This window comes from Amblyomma americanum, chromosome 1 (genome assembly GCF_052857255.1).
Source record: "Amblyomma americanum isolate KBUSLIRL-KWMA chromosome 1, ASM5285725v1, whole genome shotgun sequence".
In the NCBI taxonomy this organism is placed as follows: domain Eukaryota; kingdom Metazoa; phylum Arthropoda; class Arachnida; order Ixodida; family Ixodidae; genus Amblyomma; species Amblyomma americanum.
Window position 1 is genome coordinate 443,217,725 of NC_135497.1, and position 24,608 is coordinate 443,242,332.

Consider the following 24,608-nt stretch of genomic DNA (forward strand, 5'->3'; position numbering starts at 1 on the left):
CTTCTGTACGCTGCTTCGATGGGCGAATATTGAGACCCCTCAAAAGCATCTATAAAAATCACATTCGGTCCTGAAATCCAGCTCAGGTCAAAGTTGACAGAAATTTCTTCATTGTTTGAAATATACTCCTCATTGCAAATTTTTAATGACACGCGCAGTCTATCATCATTGTTTCCGCTTTTTGTACATCAATTCGGTTTTACCCTGTGTTGGCGCCTGGTACAAATCGACTGACCGGTTGACGGAAAACGCCGATTTCTTTTACAAACCCAATTTCTTCGTCACTTCATCCGCTGCCGACACAGTCGACCACTTCCGTCTGAGCAAGTCGCGGGCGTATACACGCATAAAAAAATAAGTCAACTGTTTTTCGCATTTACTTCCAATATATTTGTTCAGTTCCGTTCGGCATGCCCGTTATTTAAGGGATGAAAAAAAAGAAAGCCGCATTACAGTAGTCGCAATAAATCGCTCTACCATTATAGCACCAGCCCTTGTGACTCATCTCTTGAAAGGTCTCACGAAAAAGCAAAACATCGATGCAAAACATACGTCAGACCCTAACAACGCGCAGCAAAATCCATTTGCTAAATAACACGCTCTTGTCAATGAATGACTTATTCTACCTGTTTCGCGTGTGTTTTTTTTATTTCCTTGGTGGAGGGTGTACTAGCCTCAGCGCTTTGCGCTAACTACGCGCGCGTCTTATGTAACGGTGCTCTCAGAAAGTGCTGTGGAAATCGCCTACAAAGAAGCCCAATATCTGTTAACTCGCAACAGAAGCAGCCATCGAAGTAGAAGCAAAAATGAAGGCACTTCGCTACACAGATAACGCAAGAATTCATCCATGGAAGTACTGCGTGCACTACCAGAGTTAAGAGCTTACGTCGGGCAGGAAGCGCTGAAAGAGAGCGCGAGGTTGAGAGATACGTCGACCCTTGAAACGGATCCACGCGAACCATTGTACGTTATCGGTGCGAGCACGTGCTTCCCATGCACCGTTGCCTCCGAACGCTTTAATATGCACCACCAGCTACTCACGTGCGCGTTCCCATTTATTTCGAAGCGTATATGAACGAGGACTATGTACAAGAAGCAGTGGGCGAGGAAGGTCCAAGGAGTCAGGATGCGGGAAGGTTTTCGTGCAGGTAATTCATGGTGCCCGACTCTCCAAAGTCCTGGACCACGTTTCCGCTTCCCCTGAGCAGCCTCTTGGTGGTCAGCAGTCCCTCCATGCCAACGGGCCCACGGGCGTGGATGCGGCCGGTCCTGATGCCCACCTCAGCCCCTTCGACGGAGACAAAGTCACGCATCAAGCACATACAATGACACTAAAAAAGCGGGGTGTATATGCGTCTAGCGGGAGCAGCCTCATTTAAAACAGATCTAGAAAGCCTTCTGGACCCGCTGCAATGGACCAGTGCCTTTGGCGTCTGGCTGCTGAGCATAGGGTTGAGGGATCGATGACGAAATTCAAAAAGAGCCGTGTGTGGCGCGATGTCGGTGCACATTAAAAAACTCCAGGTGGCCGGCATTAGTCGAGAACCCTTCACTGCGGCGTCCCTTATAGCCCGCGTACAGCTTCGGGACACTGCTTAGCCCACATAACAGCCCGTGCAGAAGACGGCAGCGTGTGACCAACACGATAAATGCCTTGGTGCATCGAGAGGGTCCTCTTCCCCGACGTTCCATCCAAGACAGTCGATGGGTGGGCCTGTTGGCTTAGCATGACGTGGCAAACAGCACACGAAGAAGTGACAGATGCCACGCACGCACCTCTGGTGCCCACCGCTTAGTCTTGCCTTTCGTCCTTCACCTGCTCGTTACATGCGGCACTTCACTTTCCGAGTGCCGCCCGCTGCAGCTGACGATTAGTTTCTCAGGTATTGATCAGAATGTTCCTTATTCAGCTTCCGTGATACTCCTTATTTTGTTTGGTTTATGGCGTTTAACGTCCAAAAGCAGCTCAGGTTACGAGTGACGCCACACTGGAGGGCTCCGGACAATTTCGACCACCTGGGGTACTTTAACGTGCACTGACATCGCACAGTGCACGTGTCTCTAGCATTTCGCCTCCGTCGAAATGCGACCGCCGCGGCCGGGATGTAGCAGTAGTCAGTGTTTATTGATAAAAAATAATAAAAATGAAAATTAAAAGAGTTTTGCAAACCCCGGCATCTGCCATCACTTAGGCGGCGGCACCTGAGCTGGGGTAACGGAAATAAAGGAAAGCAGGCAGTATGAAGGAGAGAAATGAAAGAGGTGAGGGAAAAGCGAACCTGCGTCTTTCGGGTCAGGGGAAAGCGAACCTGCGTCTTTCGGGTCAGCAGCCTAGAAGCATAACCATTGAGCCACCGTGGCGGCTAGTCCCTATTTTGTGAACACTTGTCTGATATTTCAGAGATTGGTGCAAGACGTGCCAGACATATATTGACGATTACTGAAAAAAAAAACATGGTTACGTAATTTCTTCAACACATTTTCTCAGACAACGTGCCCTGCTCACTACATTCGTTCTTTTATACCGACACCAAGTTGCGCATCTTGGCATGGTATATTATATCTGGAAGCTTCTATACTTACAGCCAGCGCTACGTGAGACAAGACAGAGAAGGAATAAACGCAGCGCTGATTTTTCCAGTCTTCATTCCCGGGTCCAGGCAGAACTTTGGCCCTAAAGAAATAGGGTCTCCGGTCTCTGCCTTCTCGGAATCCACGGTAACGTCTTCAAGTGCCAGAAGTGGGTGAGATGCCGCAGCGTATACGGCTGCGGATTAATTTCGACCGGCTAGGAATCTTTAATGCTTCTTGACATCGCACAGCCCACGGGCGTTCTTGCATTTCATATACTCATCGAAATGCAACTACCATGGCTGGATACGATCAACTGACCTTGAACTCAGGAGCCGGACGCTGAAAACACAGTCACAGCAGTGGATAGTCGCGTGCCCTGGTTAACTGCTCAACAGCAGAACAGGATTCGAGCTTGAAAAACAAGGATCGATGCGCGCGTGTTCAAAAGCTTTCAAAGCGAATCGCTTCCCGATCAAAACGGACGACAGAATTTTTTGTCGCGCATCTGTCGCGCGACACAATTTTGTGTCGCAAGACAAGCTGTCTTGTCGGGCCATGTGTCGTGCGACAAGCTTCGTGTCGTGGGTTCTTTCGCGCGACAAAGTTGTTTGTAGTGGGTCCTGCCGCACGACAGACATGTTTCTTGCATTTTGTCGTGCGAAGAAGGTCCCTGTCGCAGCATTTGTCGCGCGACAGGTTTCTGTCGCAGGTACTGTCGCGCGACAGAGGGAGTAGTGCCGCGCGACAGAGATTGCGTGCCTCAGCAAAGTTGCCTGTCGTGGATTCAGTCGCGCGACAGACTTCTATCGCGCCTCTTTTCACGCGACAAAATTACCTGTCGTGCGGCCTGTCGCGCGACACAAGAGCTTGTCGTGGGATATGCCGCGCGACAGATACCTGTCGTGGCATGAGTCGCGCGACAGATACCTGTCGTGGATTGTGCCGCGCGATAGATACCTATCGTGGGATGTGTCATACGACAGATTCCTGGTGAGGGTAATTATTTTACTGCAGAATTCTAGAAATACTGTCATGCGGTCGTGTGACAGCGATAGGATCAAATTGACAAAAGATGCTTCAAAGCGCGTTCACTGTGGCGAGTCGCAAAGAGGATGCGAGGTGCTCTGGTCTGTTGGTGACGGGCACAGAGCGAAATGAGGTGCTCATTCACATTGGCGAATCTAGTTTTCAACTTGCTTCCCGCGACCTGGCTCTCTCACCGAACCAGAAATGGCTTAGAGGAGAGGCACTGCTCGAGCACTCACCTAATTCCCTTCTGTTCCCACATGAAAATGTGATGAAAGTAGTGCATGCTCAAGAGTATAATGCGGCTTTGAAAGCCCAAAAAGCTGCATGCACAAGCGACGAAGCCAGCGGTGCCTGCGTACCCGCCCGCGCTTGCGGTGGCGGCATGTAGCTGCAGCCACGACAGCGCCTGCACACCAATCGGTGTGCGCAAGTCGAATGGCGCTACTGAAAGTCAGTGTCCTCTTGGCTTCTGTGACATGTTCAAGCAATGTAACATAATGTACCGCTACTACTACATGCGCAGAAAAAAACCAAGGACACTTCTATGCGTCGCGGAAAAGAATGTCGTTAGTCGTCAATCAGGGAAAATTACTCGCCATAACCATCCGGCTACACAAAGGCAGCATGTGTGTACATGCACGCAGTTCTCTGTATAAATGTTCAAGGCAACCCCGATATTAGTTTCGGCGCGTTTCAGTTTTAAGAGCGTCAGCTCTTACTACTTACGTTTGTCAAGGACACGTCTGTCTGCAGGGAAGGTCAAACTAGCCAAGACAGTTACCACACTATATCACATAGCAACAGCGGGCGCGTAGAGCCTCAGTTGTCACAGATACCTTCGATTCGTTTTACATATGCCAGTATAGCGGCTATCGAAGTGGAACCCCGGGGACCCCCATTTGCATCAAATTTGGGGGCCGTCCGTTTGACGCATAACGATCGAAGTGGTGTCATTTGACTTGTCATGTTCCTGAGGATAAAATAAATATTTACATGAAGCCCAAAATATGCGTGGGATTCGCACCGACGACCTTTTCGCCCCCAAACTGTGCATTCCGGGGACTTCCAGACAGCCATAAGGCCTAATCGTTTGTCGCAGAGGGTTCCGGATGCGGTCAAACAATTCATCTTGTAATGCACACGTTTATAAAATTCGTTAACTGATATATAAGGAGGAAACATACCGGATTTAGCGAAGGTGGCTGTAAATCGCAATAGTAGTGCAAAATCTTTGATGTAGATGACGCTGCTTGTATCTTAGAACGAATGTTTCCGAAACGAAATGCCCTCAGATGTTTGTATTTTGTCTTCTTCACGTTTGCTGAGCACCCCGATCTAGGACCTCGATCTAAACACTTGGAGCTCTCGTAGCTAACGCTCTTAAGTCCAATGCTGATGCAGTGTTGGCGGAGAATTTTTTTTAGCGGCAGTGACGTGGTGCTTATCATAAAATAGCAAAGCAAAAAAAAAATACTTTACGATGTCGTTCATTGCCTTCCCTCAACATTTCATGACGGTGACACGAAAATGTCGCTAAATATAGACAGCAGCGTATGCAGCCGAAGGTGAATTGCGGCGGCCGGCGAGTTTGAACCGATTTGATTCTCGGTCGAAATGAGAATAAAGTCTTGGGACTGATATCAACCGCGCGCTTTAAAGAGTTTCACCTGCTTTGACACAGTCTAGCTCCTGTGCACCCGCGCTCGGTCCTCTAAACTACTCTGGTCCCAGTGTGACTGTGTGCTATGACAATCTGCGCGAAAAGGAGGATGTCTGGAGGTTTTGATGTGCACCACGGCCATACAGTTGAGTGACATGATAACGTACGGGCGCGGCATGCCAGCCTGAATACCGGCCGCCAGCGTCAGAAAAATGCGACAGTAATGTTTATTCAAGTCCATACTAAGCCGTCGGATGGAGTATCGTTGGCCAATATCGAGTCGTTGGTAGAAGCGATAACAGGAATACAAACAAATGTCTCCCCACGGCGCCTTTAATTGCTGCTGCTCAATCGCGGCTTTCCTGGCCTCAGCTGGCTCCGCTCCTGAAGGTGTCGCGGAAACCGAGCATATCTTTGTTTTACTATGAGACGAGGTTCACAGTAAAACGATGACGAGAGCAGCACCTCAGCGCTAGCCAGTTTCGAAGTGCACTCAGCTGCTGCATTGATGCGAAACCTGCTAGGCTTAGCGACGACTAGGGCAGCCAGGGGGTAGCGCGTAGTTCATTGCCCGGCGCGCCCGCGGGCGGCGTCGTTCCCGAAAGCTCGCCTCGCTCACTCCCGCTGGCTCACTGATTGGCTCAACAGGTTGCGACCTTCACTCGGAAGGCTGGAAAATCGAGAAGCGAGCGACTGGCGCTGCGACTGAGCGATACTTTATGCCCACGTTTGCACTACTGGTGAACAACCTTTAACGCACATATCCTTGGGTTATCGGCTGCGTTGCGGCGAGTCTTAGTTAAGATCGTCCGCGACGCCATCGTCACCGTCCGTGACGCACAGGCTGAGAACTTCAATTCCAGTACGTGCCGAAACAACTCGTATTTATCGTAACGATACGAACTCGAAAACACGCCTGCTTCGATGCGCTAGTGGGCTCTTGCTTGTTAATCTACACGCGATCAGGATGCGGCGAGTGCTAGCCGCTGTTGCATATTAGCTAAAGTGAGACGCAAGTATCGACGTAGTTTCGTAACGCAGTTGATATCAAAGCACTCCGCTTGTACTGGTCACCGATTAAGCTGTTAAATTTCATGATCTCCGGTGAGCGTGCCAGTGTCGCGCAAATTAATGCATAGCAGCTACTCTCCATCGTGCCAATTGCGTTCAACTTATCCACGATATTCGCCAGCTTGAGATACGGCGCTTTTCTTCGCTGTTTTTGTCGCAACTTAGTGATTTTATCTGGCATGAAACGAAATTGCAATCTGTCAACACCGTCGTCTGCTCCGTCGTCTGCTAGGCATCCGGGTCACTTCAGGGGATCACAGGATCGCAGCTTCTACAAACCACATACCAGAAAAAGTAACTGAAAGCGCTTTAGTATTCTTAAATAATATAAAAATATTTTAAAATAAATGCAATGTCTTTGTTGTGAAGATAATATAAGTATTCATGGTTTAAAAAACTAATTTTTTTGTCGGTTGCAAATTTTCACCGACACGAAAGCGCAGCCGTCGGCGCCATTGCAGCGCAACCGATACGTTATGTTTTGTATTATTTGCCTCTTTGAGGCATTGCTTGATTACTTGTACGGCGGACACGTGTGAAGAACTCATTCAATAGGAAGGTGAGCAGGAGTGTGTTTTGGAAGCCAACGACCAGGATTTCGGCCTGTCAATATTGGCGAGTTTCAACGGGTAAGCCATGAAGAAAGAGTGCTGCGACGTCTTTTCATCTGTTAGGGGAACGAAGACTCCTGCGCCGTTTTACTAAGCCTGGATGAATCGCATGGCCGGTGAGTCCCGCTCTGCGTTTCTTTGCTAATGATCTCTATTCACACGTGCTATTTGTATGCGGCTATATAGGGATGTGAGTGGAGGCAGTCCGCCTGCGGTAGCCGCAGCTATAATGCGGCGCCAAAAAAGCAGGGCCTATATCCTGCATGACAAGTGTTGTTCTCTTTGTCTTTATGTGCATTTATTACTCGCGTGCCGTGGAAAATAAAAATGGCACCAGATATCACAACAGAGTTACGCTTTCGCTTGCTAGCGCTTCGACACTCGGTGCAAAAGCATGGATTTGCACTGCGTAGAAGACGATGAGCGAGAAGTGCCGTGCGGCGGAGCGCTCGCGCTAGGCCAGCTGCGATCAGACACCGCACTATTTTGCTCAGGGTTAGTACTCATCGGATTAGTGCTTGTGCCTTAATATGCGTCATACTAAATTTTGAGACAGTGATCGCATGCAAAAGGCTAGTTCATATTCATCGCCTTGTCATTTGTAAACCTGTCTGTGCTTCCCCAGTGGAACAGGATTTGAGGCAGTGTTATGTCAAAGTTAGATCAATCTTGCTTCTCCTGAGCTGTAAACGTTGATGCTTCCTCTCCTTCTGAGCACTGCGAGCTGTCGGAGATGCAACTGCACACTTATTTAGGATTTCTACCTTTTTGCTGTATCCCTCGCTTTTGCGGCCCGCATTCAATTCGTTCGCGATTGTCGATAGATTTTTTGTTACTTATTTTCGCTTTGTTATTTATTCTTGGTTGCGTGCCATCAGCTGTGGTGCCGGCGATTCTCCGAGCTCGGAACTCTTCCCAGGCACGGGATCCTACCCACAGACCTCCCTTCGCCGCACTCACGAGTGTTCTTTGGTATTTTTTTGTTTTTCTTGCCTTTACTTGCATTGCCAGTCAACAAATTTGTGCAGCTTTTAATTGTATGCAGATTTGTTAAATGCGCTAGCAATTTTTCTATGATGCCAAGCTGTGCTGTGAGGTATCAAGCTTCCTGCTAGTGAAGGCATGCTTTTTTCCATTCTCTCTTCTCATTTAACCAAGGCAGACTGGTTGCAACTTTCAATTTAATACCTAGACATTGGTGCAAGGCACCATGATAGGAATTTATGAAAACCTGCACATCCTATATTCAAATTGGTGTGCGGTATTTCAGCCAGCTCATCTTTCAGTGTGGTTATAACAGTCATTGTGACTCTTCTCAAAGAATGTATATGGGTGCATTACATAAAATCTGTTCATTTGTTTTGTCATGGGCTAGCTCATTGGTTTTTTATTTACTTATATTACGTCTAAGTTTAGTTTTTAAAGCAGTAGACGATTTCCTCTCTTGTCATTCATGACATGGCTACAGCCACTGACAGCTGTTGCTCTGGATGTATTTATTTGCAGTTGCCAGCGGCCAGCATCTATTGGGCCATGCGTGCTTCCTGCCTTCGGCTGTGTCATCCCTCCTGATCCGTTCATGGTAGTTATTCTTTTTCAGTGATGCATATCTTAGCGGCCTATTTAGAAAAATATTTTCAATATAGGCTTGCAGCTAGGTTTAGAAATGCATGAAACTCTACATGCACTTCACAGCAGTGCCTCAGCTTATAATTACCGGAACTGTAGACTTGTACAAAATATAGTCGCTGATGTAGCTCTTGACGCAGCTGCTGTTAACATAAACGTGCTTTGACATTGCACACCTGTTGCCTGGTAAGCATATGTGTCCTCGAAAAGGACCTATATGTTCATTTATCCCTTTAAAATCATTGTGCTCTACAATGATGGTTTACCAGTATTTCTGATACAGAGACCAAATTGTCAGTCAGCAATGTAACATTGCACGATGACACCAATCCTTGTATGATATAGCATCCTTGCAATGCACTTTGCAAGCTGCTGTCAGCACTGATTTATTGCTGGTTTATTGCCATAGCATATGGCTATACTGCACAGTTTGTACCTCTACCTTCTTAACGCTTTATACTTTAAAAATTTAAAATTAGTTGAAGGAAAATCCAAGGAAATGTAACAGCAACTGTCTCACATTTTGGTGGACACTTGAACCGTGATATAAGCGAGGGATATAGAATGGAAGTAATGAAGAGCTGATGCCCATGTTAGATGCCCCTCTTTAGTTAAACATACCTCGCAACTAACACATTTGGTGCAAAACAAACATGGGACTTGCACGTTCACAAGCACCCTCATGTCAGTAAAACAACGTACCAATGTTGCCGTACTTTAGAGCTTTGCTCCTAAAAGCGCAGCTGACTGCTGCTCAAAGTTGGGAGCAAAAATATGTCTAATTTTCCTCATGTGCAGTCTGCGGTGTTGGTGCCATTTGCAATGGTGATTGACATTAAGTTGCATGATGCTCAGTCTGTTCCTGGAGTTAGTGATTTTGTCTGTCATGTGAATGTGCTGTTAAAATTAGTGCAAAACAATGGTTCTCTAGTTCATTTTAGGTAACTGTGTCCTGTGCCACATGCTACCGCCCATTTTCCTCAAATTTCCTAATCTCATTTAGCCATCTGATTGCCACCTATTCATGCATTCACCTACTCTTGGAATCCTCCCAGTGTTTTAGTGTGGTATTGCTTATATCTTCTCTGCATTACACATGCATTGCACTTCCTTTTTTTTTATTTAGTCATGAGAATTATGTTCCTGTTTCTTGCATAAGCATAAGAGGTGACTCAAGTGCACCATCTAGGCTTGTGATGCAATGTGTAGGGCGCTTCGTTTTTGGGTAAAACCTGGTTTCTCCCTACTGTTGCATCAAAAAAGGTTCTTAAAGATCAGGTTCAACCCAATTTCTGTGCAAATGTGCCTGTAAGAAACTGTGGTTTGAAGGTGCACAAAGGCAAAGAACTGCTGGAGTGTAGTGGATGTCACATAATTCTTCTGACAGATTTTTTAAACAATTCTGGTTATTTTATTTCTCTTTTAATGTTTATTGTTTGTCGGTTGCTTATAATTTTTGGATAAACTGAAAACTACATGTACTGACTGGTATTTCATTCCAATAATTATACCCATTATTATGAAGCTGTGTTGGAAGGTAGGTGTGCATTTAGTATGCGTGCTTTGAATTTCAGTGATTGTTTCTGCAATGCAAAATAGAGGACAGGTCTCTGCTGTGCGAGTTCTTTGCAATGGAGTGAAAGTAGCTGGAGCAGCATTTGCTACTGTGTCACCAAGCCAAAAGTTCTCCCACAGACCACTGAGCTTCTGAATACCTATGGCTTAAAGCTCGAAGCTCTGGTTGGCCTTTCCGAGGTTTTCTGCATTAACAAGTGCAAGCCCAAGGGCTCAGAGCTAACAAGCATTTGAAAACATAGCGCTATACACAGTAGTGCTGGGACCGTGCAGAAAGTCAGTGTGAATTAGGTCGCGATAAACGAGGTTTACTGTAGAAAGCTTGTGTGAAAAAATAGTTGCGCTCACAGAAACCGCTGTTTCTTTCTTAGTTGGTTATTGAAACAAAGCAATGCATGTAAAATTTTATATCTCACTGATCCCTCAATTTTTTTCCAGCTAAAGACCAAGAGCTGCATGGAAATTGTGCAAGCCACCAAGTTGCGTGTGATTTTTGCCAGGGGCCTGGAGCAGGCTGAGAAATTAGTGGATGGCCAGTGGTATTCACTCAGTAAGGCAAGCTTTTTCTGTAAGTACAGTTTTTGGCATGGCATTGCTTAGGAACGCATGCACTAATCTGACTACTCTATGCCCGCCCATGCTTCAAGAATAATAAAGTTCATGAAAAAAATTGATTTCCGAAAAAAAATTGCCGCTTCTGTTATGTTTTTTCAGAAACGTATTTGCCATTTAAAGGGCTGTGAAAACCTTAAAAATTATTACGTGCTTGTTTTGGCTTTTTTTTCAAATTTCTTCCACATCTATGTTGGCCTGACCTTGTAGCTTGTCTGCATGAGATTGGCTGCTACCTACAGTTTGCTTTTTTGTTGCTCCTTTATTGCCTGTCACAATCTTTGCTTTGCGTGGCAGTATCATGCAGTTTGGGAAGTAATCTGACCTTATTTCTGCATTGGCCTGTAGTGCAAGCTTTTGCATGTGGGGCATGTTTATGGTGTCCTTTCGTTTTCTGTAACTGCAGTTTGGCCATGAGGGTTAGAGGCTTAGTCCTTTTTTTATTTTGATGCAGTGTCATATACTTCATGCATAAAATTAATGAAGTAAGCACTATTTTTTGTAATAAATGAACATTCATTATAGCTGTGGCCATTATAAGTGCAATGGACTCTAAAATGGCTTTCTTTCGGCATTCAGTATTACATCCTAAAACCAGCCGGAAGACACAAAACAGGAGATGAGCACAAGATGAGGCTGGTCTAACAACTGAAATTTTATTGAAAGAAAGTGGAAAAAGAAGACCTGCAAAGAGATTCAAGCATGCAAGACCCCAAAGCAGTGAGAGGGCAAAAAATAACCGAAAGGCACTGACGTACTAGTAAACCATCTAAAAAACTAATTCCTTACAGTGCAGGTTCACCAACGGTTTAGCCAGGCACTTGTTTTTAGCCTTACTGATGTAGTAAGCCTTAACTATATCTGGACAGATTTATCACTTCCCTAAACCAGTGATAAGCCGCAGAAATCAGGCGTGCAAAGAGAAAGGTCGTCATCCGATTGCATTCACGAGATTGAACGTGCAGTGTCAGGTGAAACTTCGCCTTCCTCTCTATACAGTGAAAGTGCTCTCAGCCAGGTGCACATTCAGATTTCTGCTTGTCTGCCCATAGTAGTTTCAGCCATGAGGCAGTGGAATGCAAAAAACCGGTTTACTTTTGCAGGTGGTGAACATTTTTTATCTGCCACTGTGCACAGCGGACGATTACCCGTAGTTGTATCAAGCCTAGTTTGAACGAAGAAGCAAAGGGCTCCTACCATACTTTTAGCGGTCAAGACAACAACAACATCATACTTTGGTGCAACTTTCTTGAAATGGTGCGAAATAGCGTGGATGTAAGGTATAGAGCCCGTCTTTTTGTGCTGCTCAACTACGTCAGCATCATGTGAACGGTGCTCCGTTCCTCGACAGAGTAAAAACACACTCTGACAGGTGCGCAAGATGGGCAAGTGGGAACCCAGGTGCCATTGGCTTGAAAACCTGCTCCGAGAATGCATTCTAAGCACTGTGATAGCATGACTTTCATAAAGCGGTCGTGATGCATGTGATTGCCAACCTGTCCTTCACCAGCCTCGAGTGGTTCAACTCGTAGCTAAGAGGCTTCCTGATCTTGGGCTTTGGCGCCAACATATGTGGTCGTCCGCAAAGCGCAGGTCTAAGTCAAGAAGCTACAAACGGTTATGCTTAGTGAAATTCAGACGTAAAAGATAGGCTTTGACCACATGCCTAAAGATTTCTAAAACGTCTTGTGCCAACTTATCTGAGCCCTCGTGTAAAAAAATTAGGTAGCTATCAACATAATGAAATGCTACTATGCCGAGGCCTTCCAAACAGGGCTTTGATGCGGTATCGACTCTGGATAGAAGAATGTCGCGGAGGAACAGTGCAACCTGGGACCCTCTGCATATGCCTGATTTCTGATGTAAATACCGCCTTGCCAACTCACAAAAGTGGAGTTCTGTGGAGTTCTAGTTTCTTGTGGACAGCAACCTGGGCAGGTGCTCTGCAGTGAGCATCGACATGGAGGGCCTGCACTATTCATTGTCACATGATAGACCTCTGAGGCATGTGCAAACTGCATCAGGGTGAACAATGAACATGCTTTTACAGATGATTGTGTGATTTCGGTTGCTGGCTTCTTGGGGCTGTTGTCCTTTTACTGCAAATCCGCATTTGTCAGTTGGCAGGGCGGTATTTACACGCAGGTCGTACCTTTGCGCAGCAACATTTTTTTTTGTCTAAAGTCGATAAGGCATTAGAGGCCTGTTATGAAGACCTTGGGATAGTAGCATTTCGTTATGTTCATGACTGTAATTTTTCTGGACATAGAAGGCTCAGATAAGTTGGCACAAGATGTTTTAGGAGTCCTTAAGGCATGCGGTCAAGGCCTGTCTTTTACATCAGAATTGTCTAAGCAGAACCGTTAGCAGTTTCTTGATGCAGACTTGCACTTTGTGGACGAATATGTTTGTCGGGGCCACAGCTAAAGATCGGGGAAGGCTCTTTTTAGCTACGAGTCGGACCACTCGTTGGGGAAGGATGGTGAAGAGGTGTATTTGTCGCTGGTTAAGGTCAGTAAAGATGGAAACACTTGATGGGTGTGCAATCGTGTGCATGACATCAGCTTTAGATAAGTCATGCCATCACTGCTGAGGACGCATTGTTGTAGCAGGTTTCCAAGCAGCTGGGGTCCCACTTGCCCATCTCAACAACCTCTCATAGTATGTTGTCACTCGCTCGAGGGTAAGGAGCACATACTCCGATGATGCTGATACACCTTACCTCCACAGTATTTCACAGTCTCAAGAAAGTCGCGGGAAAGCGTAATGCTGCTGTTGTCTTAACAGCGAAGTGCAAGACAGGAGGCCTTTGCGCCGCCATTAAAAAGGCTTGATAAAACTGGGTACTTGTCCACAATGGACAGTGTCACAAAAAAGGGTTCACCACTTGCAAAGTAATGGAGTTTATTGCATTCCACTGCCTTATGGCTGCAACTAATATGGGCAGACGGGCAGATATCTGAATTTGCACCTGACTGAGCACTTTCACTCTATAGGGGGAAGGCAAATTCTAATCTGGCACTGCACACTAAATCTTGTGAATGCAAATCTGAGGATGACCTGTCTCTTTGCACGCCTAATTTCCACGACACATCAGTGGTTTATGGAAGGGATAAATCTGTCGGTAGATAGTTGAGGCTTACTACATCGGTAAGGCTAAGGACACGTGTGGCTAAGCCATCGAAAAACCTTCACCGTAAGGAATTTGCTTTTTTAGATTATTCATTAGTATGCCAGTGACCTTTGATTGCACTTCGCCCTTTCACTGCTGTGGGTTATTGTGTGCTTGTATCTCTTCGCGGGTCTTCTTTAGCGGCTTTCCTTCAAAGATGCCGCGCAGTGGCTCAGTGGTTATGGCGCTCGGCTGCTGTCCCAAAAGACGCAGGTTCGATCCTGGCCGCACCAGTCAAATTTCAATGGAGGCGAAATTTTAGAGGCCCGTGCACTGTCCGTTGTCAGTGCATGCTAAAGAACCCCAGGTGGTCGAAATTTCTGGAGCCATCCACTACGGCGTCCCTCATAGCCCGAGTCGCTTTGGGACGTTAAACCCTCAGAAATCAAATAATCAAAATCTTCAATTAAATTTTTGTTAGTCCCGCCTCTTGAGCTCATGTCGTCTTGTGTGTTCTGGCTGGTTTTAAGGTGAGTCAGTACCAACTCGGCCAGTCATAAGCCTTGTTCAGTATTACAACATTTTGAATAAAGTGAGTTTATTAGGCTATGTTGCCGGGGATCGTGTCCGCAGCAGTTGTGGGCAACTCAGAAGAGATAGCGTCATACGATTGGTTGTGTAATTGGCAGAGGATGATGTGAGGATGCTGCTCGAAAAGAAAATGTTATAATCGGATAATTATTTGCAGCCAAAAATGTCCAAAAAGTGGCTGGACCAGAGAAGAAGTGCCGCAAAATTTGAAAACGCTGAAAGTAGGAGCTACAGCGTAGTGCCAAGTTTGAAAAACTGGAAGTATGAACAAAGCCAAAGCTTGGCGCCAAGTTTGGAAAACTCGAAATGAGCAATCACGTGACCAGTGATAAGTGTCCTATACTTAACCAGGAGATAGGAAAAAGAATGATAAATTAGAGGCAATTAGGTAATTATTGAGAAGCGAAAGGCAATGAATGCCTGATTAGACTGGGCAAGTATTCAGTGAGTGGGCAGGAACGATCCATGGAGGAAAATTTGAAAACTCGAAATCGTTGCTGGGATGAAGTGAGGGTAAAATAAGCGTTAATTGATAACCAATCAAGTCAACGAGAAAACGATTGGTTGTGTAATTGGCAGAGGATGATGTGAGGATGCTGCTCGAAAAGAAAATTTTATAATCGGATAATTATTTGCAGCCAAAAATGTCCAAAAGTGGCTGGCTGGACCAGAGAAAAAGTGCCGCAAAATTTGAAAACGCTGAAAGTAGGAGCTACAGCATAGTGCCAAGTTTAAAAAACTGGAAGTATGGACAAAGCCAAAGCTTGGCGCCAAGTTTGAAAACTCGAAATGAGCAATCACGTGACCAGTGATAAGTGTCCTATACTTAACCAGGAGATAGGAACAAGAATGATAAATTAGAGGCAATTAGGTAATTATTGAGAAGCGAAAGGCAATGAATGCCTGATTAGACTGGGCAAGTATTCAGTGAGTGGGCAGGAACGATCCATGGAGGAATATTTGAAAACTCGAAATCGTTGCTGGGATGAAGTGAGGGTAAAATAAGAGTTAATTGATAACCAATCAAGTCAACGAGAAAACAATCATGGCGCCAAATTTGAAAGGCGACCAGTGTCGAGGGGGCGTCAACGCTTTCACATTTTTTTTGCGCAGGTAGCAGCGGTGATCTCTATTTTTTGTTTTTTTCAGCCAAGACAAAAACCATTTTTCTTGGCTCATGGGCGATGTATCTAGGAACCTGCGGCCAGGACAACGCTGGACAGCATGCATCAGCAAGCTCGAAAAACACGAAACAGTAAATAAATATTGATCATTTTCATTTCAATTCTAGTGGTTTTGTGCACGAATTACTCTGGAATGCACAAAGCTTGTGTTGACAGGCGACCATTAACAAGCTGTGCATTTTTGTGCATAGCCTACTCCAGAACACAAATCCTGTGTTAATTGACAGGTGACAGTAACGACTGTTACACAGTGTACGAGCACTACACAAGACACACTACAGAAGACAAGGCAAACTACAGAAGACAAGACAGACTACAGAAGTCAAGACAGACTACAAAAGAGAGGACAAACTACAAAAGACAGACTATAAAAGACAAGACAGACTACAGAAGACAGGACTACAAAAGACAAGACAGACTACAGAAGACAAGACAGACTACACAAGACATGCCCAAAATACGACAAGACTACAGACTACAGAAATTTTTTGTCTTAGAATCCTGTAGTGCGTTTTGACTGGGTTTCGATACTCTTTTCTTCGTGCTCCTAATTATTTAAGGATGTTCTTATGTGATGCGTAGCAATATTTTTATGCAATAGTATTTTGGCCTCCGGGAAAGAGCTGAGTTATTTTTTTCGGGTGATAGTGAAATTTTGTATTTGGAGGAGGGGGGGAGAGGCGAACCTCGATCTTTGACAATTATAAGCCCGCACCGTAGAGACAAATCGAAGTACAACACATGTACTGGGCTCTCTCTTTACAATGACTCGTACGTCTTCGAGGTGCTTTCGCCTTTTTATTCAGATTCAAATTCAGACCATTTTATTTCCTTTCAGTTGAAAGTGGAAGACGAGACAAAAGGCTGTATTCACAATTTAGAAAACCTTCAAGCAAAAGCAATGGCGACGAGATATCCACTTGCGGCAACCGGATAGTGAGCAAATAAACAATATGGACTCTGAATCCCAGAGCTGAAGCGGCGTCTAAAAATAGATGCTCACAGCTAAAAACAGAAATATTCGACACGAGTAAAGTTACAATCTTTAAAGACATCTGAGCCTTTGGAGAAAGCAGGAGAGGACAAGCGACAGTCGGAATATTGGTGAAGACTAAGGAGAAGAGGTAAAGAATTAGCTTTGAGGTTGAGCGCAATCAGTGCCAAACTCGAGGAGAGCTGTGGTGCTGGACGTTTTCAACGGAACACTTGGGAGTGCCTCTCCTTCAGTTCTTCACAGGGCCATTTTCAAAATCAGGAATGCGGCCTACCGGCTGGTTGCCACCTCTAGTCATGAGGTCGAGAAACTCGCTCTTCGGACGCATTTGTGCTAAAAGGGAGTTGTCTTGGTGGGTTCCTTCATTATTCGAAGATGTAGAGAAGGCAATAGCGTTCCGATTTGTCTTGCACTGTTTTTTCTTAGTTTCTGTGCCCATGGAAGCAACGTGGCTACACGTAGGTATGTGCCGCTGCAGTGTCCTTTAAGCTGCGATCTTTTCACCGTGGTATCACTTCATGCACCTTGCTTGTTGTCGTAGTTGTGGACAAATAGATTCCTTCTGTAGTCGTAGCAGTTGCGGCAGATTGTTTCAACATGAAAAGCTGTAATTTCGTCTTCTGCGTTTAACGGAATCTGTGGCAGTTAGGCTTTCGACGATATGATTCTATGCCACTGTTATAACGCACGTGTCTTCAGCAGTTTATCATGTCAAGAGGTGCAATTTATAGCTATATTGCGCACCACCCTACACCTCACCCTCAGCCACCTGGACGACAGGACAGCAGGACCGCGTTCTAACGCCGCGCTTTCAGTGCACCCACTCTAGCCCACGTAGACGATAGCACTGCCCATGGTCACTGGGATCGGCAGCTATAGCATGTCTTTCGTTACAAGAACACTGACTTAGTGACCACTCCAGGACCACGTGATAACCTTCTGCACATAGCCGTGTTCACCTGGTGGCAGTGAGAATGGGGTCATGTCCTCCAAGTTGGCTAAGCGTGTCCACAAGCCATACGGAGACAACTAGCCTAGAAAGAGGATTCTGGCGTAAAGAGGAACGCACATTCCTTAGAGGGGACATCAGGACGAGCACCACCACGTACTCCTGCGCAGCGAGTGTGTGCTCCTATTTTAGCCAGAATGCTCTCCCTGTATGAGTCTACCAGCTGGCCTAACGAGCTCTTCTGCGGTGGGGTAGTGATGTAACCAATTCCCGCACGGCTAAGGCTCACTTGGATCTCATGGCAGTGCAGGGGTGACACCATTAGATTTCCCGTAATGGAACAGTACGCCGACGACGGGCAGCTGTGACACATATCCTGGAAATCCTCCCTGACACATAAATTGCTGCTAACTGGTTTCTTTCTATGTCAGCGCACTGACCAAGCGACGTCACAAAGATAAGGGTGTTTCTGAGCTACGCCTCACTCTCATTCTTCGGAACAATGCAGAGCGCGTCTGTCGAGACAGCGCCACCTAGTGGCGAACGAGAGAAGTTTTTTTCTCTGCGCGGGTCATCGATGCTAAGTGGGTGCTCTTCGCAGGAGACCTCAACCGACACCTGCGCTCCATTCACCTGCAAGTGAAGCCCCTCATGTGCGGCCACTGCCACAAGAAATTCGCCAAGGAGGCCACCCTGATCCGGCACATGCGCACTTCGCACCGGCAGATGCTGCTACAGTCCGTTCTCAAGGCGTAGGGCCGCCTCGGTTTCAGCCACCGCCGGAGCGCCGCTGTTTTTAGTGCATCCTGTGTTGTCTCTAACGACGCTTGGAGCCGCTTGTTATTTTGCATACTCGCGAGACACACACGCACCGTGTACAGTTTCTATACGCGCCATTGGTTCGAACGCCTGAATTGCACAGACCCTGTACATTGTGCTTGTTTCGTTGCGCACGCAGTTCTTAGTTCGAGCGTTCAAAACCGCTTTCAAACGCAGTTTTTGTACAGGCGTGTCGCGTATAGCGGACGCGCGAAGCAGTTGCCGTTAGAGCATGCGACGACATATCGTTTCAAGCTGTTGTGAGCACGCAGGGCTCTCTAGAAACCTCTTTTTGCTTCTTCCCGACGCAGGCGCGCAAACTCCGCCAACTGCGTTTTTCCTGCGCTTCGCAAAATCGGCGGAGGCTTCTCGCTTTCTTTTGCTGTTGACCGTAGCTGTCGAATTATGCCGCGGCTCCACCCCAGAGCGTTATCGCCTGGCGTTCCTCGTGGTTCGTTGTTTTCCCCCACGAAGCCAGTGGGCGAAGAAGAAAGCATGCACTCCGAAGTTTAGCCCGCTCCTCGCACGCTGAACGTGTGAACAGCCCCGGGAGGGCAACGTCGTCCTATGCGTACTACCGCTCCGCGCCCTATTCCACGTGTCGATCAACAGCCGCCGAGTGAAGCAGGACCGCGGGCGGCGTTGCCGTGACGCTCTCTGGCAGGCGTCGAAATGACGACGAAAACAGAGCCTCGTTACCGAATCAAACCCCGCAGTCGCGCTAGGGAGAAACGATGAGCAAGAGCGTGTGTACGCTTCGCAGCGCTAAAACCAAGTTGCGCCGTGGAAGACATCGGCTTATCACGAATCGTTGCGACAGTTAAAACTGCTTTGCGACACGCCGGCTACGACCTCTCCGACGCTGCGCCGCTTTGGCGCGTCATGCATTTGCGGGAAAAGCCTCCGGCAACAAACCCCAAGCGTGCCCTTTCCCGTCGGCCGTGGGACGACGTTGCAGCCTCCCCCGAGGGCCGAGCTAGTGCGTGGAGCGCGTTCCGTGCTGCGCGGCTGGCGCAGCCTGTGTTTGGACGGCCCGTTCCTAACTGGCCGCGCATGCAGCAGCCACGCGCGAGGGGCCCCCTCTCGCTCTTTGTGATCAAGTCAGGGCCGAAAACTCCTGATTAATCATGTCTTCCATTTCGCAGAGGTATCCGCATGCCTTTTCGGTGTCTAACTTTTTGGGTAACTTTAGATGTCTACATTGAGAGTGCAGTATTTTAGCTGTTTCAGGGGAGCAGGATTGTCCGCTCTCCCCGCCGCTGGCCTGTCCGTTCTCTCCGGTCTGTATACTACGACAGTGTGTCACGTTGTGGTCGGCCAGCGCGCTCGTTCCCTCCGACGGAACACACCCAGGGCTTCCGCTGTAGAGTCTTAATCTGTGTGTGTGTGCGCATCCACTGTTGTCAGGCAGCAGCGTTGCGGTTCCCTTCGTTTATTCTTTCCGTTTTCCGCGACCCACGCGTTGCGCACGGTGCGCTGAAGAACGCACCTGCAACAAAAGACTCCAACGAAGACGGTAACCACCAGAACGCGAGGCTTTCTCTCGCCACGCGCGCGCCATGGACGTGCGCTCATCGCATTCGGGGTCGCGACTTCAGCGCCTCCCGTGCGTACCGGTGGCGGCGCGGTTTCTGCGTGTCTTTCGTTGGCTCCTGTGTCGTCGCGTGGGAACTCACTCACACCATTCTCACTCTCGAGCATTAAATTCCGGCGCGCACGAGTCGCTCGCACAAAAAGGCAATTTACGCACCCACGTGTGTAGCCACGTTGCGGGTATTTTAAACCTGTCGGCCGCCTTCCGCCGCTGGGTTTGTCATTTCACGTACACATTTACATAGTGCCGAAAGAGTAGGCCAACGCACCACCGAGTCGGGCGTGTAGCACTGTAATAGTCAAATACTCGTGACCTCTCGCAAAAAAAAGAGTATAGCATTCGTTGGTTGAGAACGTGCTTGAGAGGAACTGAAATGCACGCGGGTACTTTTGTTTGCTGGCTGAAGCAAAGAAAGCTCCAATCGTTTTTGTTTTCCTCCTATTTCGTTGGGCTAAAAAAAAAGAGGGGGCGAGAGAGAAGAAGCACACGTGTCTGGCGATTGGCTTGGAAAGGGCGACGGCGCTCAATTGGCTCGACCGGAATCGACATGCTGACCCCCTTCTCCTCTCTGCGATGGACAACAGCGGGGCGGGGGGCGCTGCTGTGGGCAATAATTGTTTCTCGCTGTGCCATACTGTTGTATCAGAGTAGACAGAAATGTGTAACTTGAAACCCCTTAGTTCCTTCTGTGATCTCCCTCTTTTTACGACTCTGTTTTAATATATATTCACTACAGTATTTTTACAAACTGTATTTCAGACAATAATTTAATTGCTGTTGGTACAAAGGAAAAAAAACATCTGGTATGTGAATCATATAGCATCCAATAAACAGATACTGTGCGCGCTAGAGACAAAACAACAACAAAAGTCTCCTCTGGTCTTTCATGTTTCTCCCCTGCCTTCTCACTGTCCGTGTTGTCGAGATGGGACGAAACACAGGAGAGTCGAGTCGCCACGGACAGAAGCGGGGCAGTGTCTTGGACGGGCAATGTGGGTGGGCTTTAAAGTGCGCTGAAACGTCGTGGCAGAAAAATCTCTGCGCAGGTCATGCTAGCTCGGTGCTCTTTAGCAGTGGGTCTTTGAATTTGAGAGAGAGTTGTGATGTGGTCTACTTTGTTCATGCGTTTGATCAACGGAAAATCAGCACCCTATATGTCCCGTCACTTTATGTCGTACCTACGCTGTTTTTCCATGCATCAAAGCTTTTGAATTTACGTGGATGACCACCGAGATGGGGTCGGCAGTCCGCCTTTGCTTCGGGCTTTGGCTATTTGGCTTTCAGTTCACGGCTGCTTTCCTATCGAAGAACTGTGGCCAGGCTCGAATTGAAAATAAAAACAGGAGAACAAGCGATGGAAACTACACCTCTCGTTGCTCAAACTTTGGCGCCAGGCCCCAAAGGGCACTTGCATTTGTTCGCGGGAACTGTGGTAATGCAAGCACTGACTCTTCGAATGTAAGAAAATAAGGCTCTTATACAATAAAATTCTAACAGGTAGTGACACCTGCCACTTCTGTCGCCAAGTGTCATGCATCCTCGGTATATTTTTTTTTCTGGCGGATAGCATTCCCGCTGGACCTCTCGGGTCTGCGTTGAGACGTTCAGTGCAGGTATCGCTAGACGGAGGCAAGACAGCCCTCACCATGCGTTCCACCCGTTGCCACTGGGCTCCTTCAACCTCCTTGCACTGCCGATCTGATTGAGCAGTATTTGGTTATTATTAACGAGCAACGCTTTACTTCATATATATGCATATAGTGCATATAAATGCATATGCCTCATATAAATGCACTGAAAAAGAAAGCCTACCGATCCCTTAACATACTCAAAGTACGGTCACAAAAATACTGGGGTGCCCACAGGACATGTCATTTAAAAATTTACCGCTCTGTAGTACGCTCTACCCTTCGTTATGAATGTACAGTGTATGGGTCGGCGAGACCATCATACCTTAAACGACTGGATCCAGCACATAACTTAGGTTTGCGTCTTTCCATTGGTGCATACAGGACGTCACCCACAAACAGTCTTTATGTAGAAACCAACGAACCATCACTTACAGACCGAAGAACCATGCTCACTTGCTCGTACATTTTAAAAATCCGTTGGCTTCCCAAACATCTATGTTACCCCATAGTCACAAAGTGTCCATCAAGAACACTGTTTAACAACAAACCACTAGCTATAAGGCCACTCCTCCTGCGTTTTTAAGAGATGTGCCAAAACCTCGGCGTACTAGACACATTACCTGCCATTGCTCGAAGACGAGATCCACTGCCTCCATGGTGCAATTTTCCTGCAATCTGTGATTTCACTTTTACACAGTTCCGTAAAAAAACACACTCCACAACAACATATAATACAATAATTCCTTGCGCTCGAAGAAAAATACAGTAGTTTTACAGCATTTTACACTGATGGTTCAGAAACGGACGTTTACGTAGGAAGCGCAGTGGTCCGAGGGAAGTCGGAGAAAACAGTACGACTTCCGCAGTGCTCATCCATCTTCACTGCCGAATGTTACGCAGTCTGTGTGGCCGTAAAAAAGATAGTAAACGAGAACCCCACGAACAGTATTATTTACACAGACTCCGTAAGCGTACTTACAGCTCTCCACTCTAGAAACGCTATCACTCCTATATTTGGTGACATCATACGAAACACAGCAAGAGCCACAGCTCAAGTCACAACATTAAACTCTGCTGGGTCCCGAGTCATGTCGGAATAAAAGGTAATGAGAAAGCAGATTTGTGTGTTGCTAAAGCTCGTGGCAAGAAAATAAAAAAGTAAATGTACCCTTTAATGATTGCATGATATTATTACAACGGAAATTACAGGCAAAGTGGCAATCGGCTTGGAATCGCGAAGTGAATAATAAAAAGCAGTTGGTAAAGGTGGTTTTAGGTGAATTTAAGACATGCATCCACTAGGAACGTTTCAAGGAAGTTATTTTAACCCGTCTCCGAATAGGCCACGCGCACTTTACGCACCACTTCATGCCAAAAAACAAGACAAGACTGTTTGCGAAGAATGCGGAAATGAACTGACGGTTAACCACATTTTGTTCTCTTGTGTGAAACTGGAAAAACTAAGAAAATGTACTATACTAAATTTTACAATGAATACATTCCCTTTCATCCAACACTACTATTAGATGATAATGCCACTGTTAGCATATCTTCCGTCTTTAGCTTTGTACAAGAAGCAGGCATACTTGAAAAACTGTAAATTTTGAACCACTGGCTCGCTTTATGACATGATACACCTCAGCCACTTTGTCATCCCTGAGACAAAGGCTGAAGTTTTTTATTTCATCGGTTGGGAGCCTCAGGATCCTTGGCCAGCCAAGGATAGCCGCTGAGGCTACCTGACCTTCTTTAAGGCTTTTACCATTAGCCATTTCAAGATTTCTTCTCGGTTATTACTAGGCAGTACAATCTCTTTAGGGAAAGCATTACTATCCCGATTACGAGAAAAGCCGGTGGCATGTGTGTGTGTGTGTGTGTGTGTGTGTGTGTGTGTGTGTGTGTGTGTGTGTGTGTGTGTGTGTGTGTGTGTGTGTGTGTGTGTGTGTGTGTGTGTGTGTGTGTGTGTGTGTGTGTGTGTGTGTGTGTGTGTGTGTGTGTGTGTGTGTGTGTGTGTGTGTGTGTGTGTGTGTGTGTGTGTGTGTGTGTGTGTGTGTGTGTGTGTGTGTGTGTGTGTGTGTGTGTGTGTGTGTGTGTGTGTGTGTGTGTGTGTGTGTGTGTGTGTGTGTGTGTGTGTGTGTGTGTGTGTGTGTGTGTGTGTGTGTGTGTGTGTGTGTGTGTGTGTGTGTGTGTGTGTGTGTGTGTGTGTGTGTGTGTGTGTGTGTGTGTGTGTGTGTGTGTGTGTGTGTGTGTGTGTGTGTGTGTGTGTGTGTGTGTGTGTGTGTGTGTGTGTGTGTGTGTGTGTGTGTGTGTGTGTGTGTGTGTGTGTGTGTGTGTGTGTGTGTGTGTGTGTGTGTGTGTGTGTGTGTGTGTGTGTGTGTGTGTGTGTGTGTGTGTGTGTGTGTGTGTGTGTGTGTGTGTGTGTGTGTGTGTGTGTGTGTGTGTGTGTGTGTGTGTGTGTGTGTGTGTGTGTGTGTGTGTGTGTGTGTGTGTGTGTGTGTGTGTGTGTGTGTGTGTGTGTGTGTGTGTGTGTGTCTACTCGAAGATGGTACAGAAACTCCCACCGATGACAAGAAATATTGGGTGACGTCATCAAGCGGCCGTATGACATGCACAACAAGACGAGCGCTGCCACCTCAGATAATCCTATACATGTCGTTCTTCGCCACTGGCCGACCTCCATGTGGCGGCATTGCTCCCGACATTCCTACCAAAATTGTGATGCAACCGTTTTGGGTACAGCGTTGCAGGTGGTGTCATACGATTTCTCGTTGCATAAACCTTACATGTGCTAGTCACTTTGAAGGCTAATTTGCGACATGGATTCAAACCGACGACATATTCACAATCATTTTTATGCCTTCCAGACTTTCGAACCAAAATTGTGATGCAACCGTTTGGGGTACAGCGTTGCAGGTGGTGTCATACGATTTCTCGTTGCATAAACCTTACATGTGCAAGTCACTTTGAAGGCAA

At 46.8% G+C, this 24,608-nt stretch overlaps 1 protein-coding gene across 1 annotated transcript; it reads left to right on the top strand.

Annotated features, from left to right (window-relative positions):
- Positions 1–6,786: 6,786 nt before the first annotated feature.
- Positions 6,787–18,347, top strand: LOC144125499 (uncharacterized). Its single transcript, XM_077658940.1, has 6 exons — positions 6,787–7,061; positions 7,824–7,917; positions 8,452–8,527; positions 10,588–10,717; positions 17,069–17,104; positions 18,193–18,347. Exons 1-6 carry the CDS (start codon positions 7,046–7,048, stop codon positions 18,345–18,347), a joined length of 507 nt encoding a protein of 168 aa, XP_077515066.1. The 5' UTR covers positions 6,787–7,045.
- Positions 18,348–24,608: the final 6,261 nt, after the last annotated feature.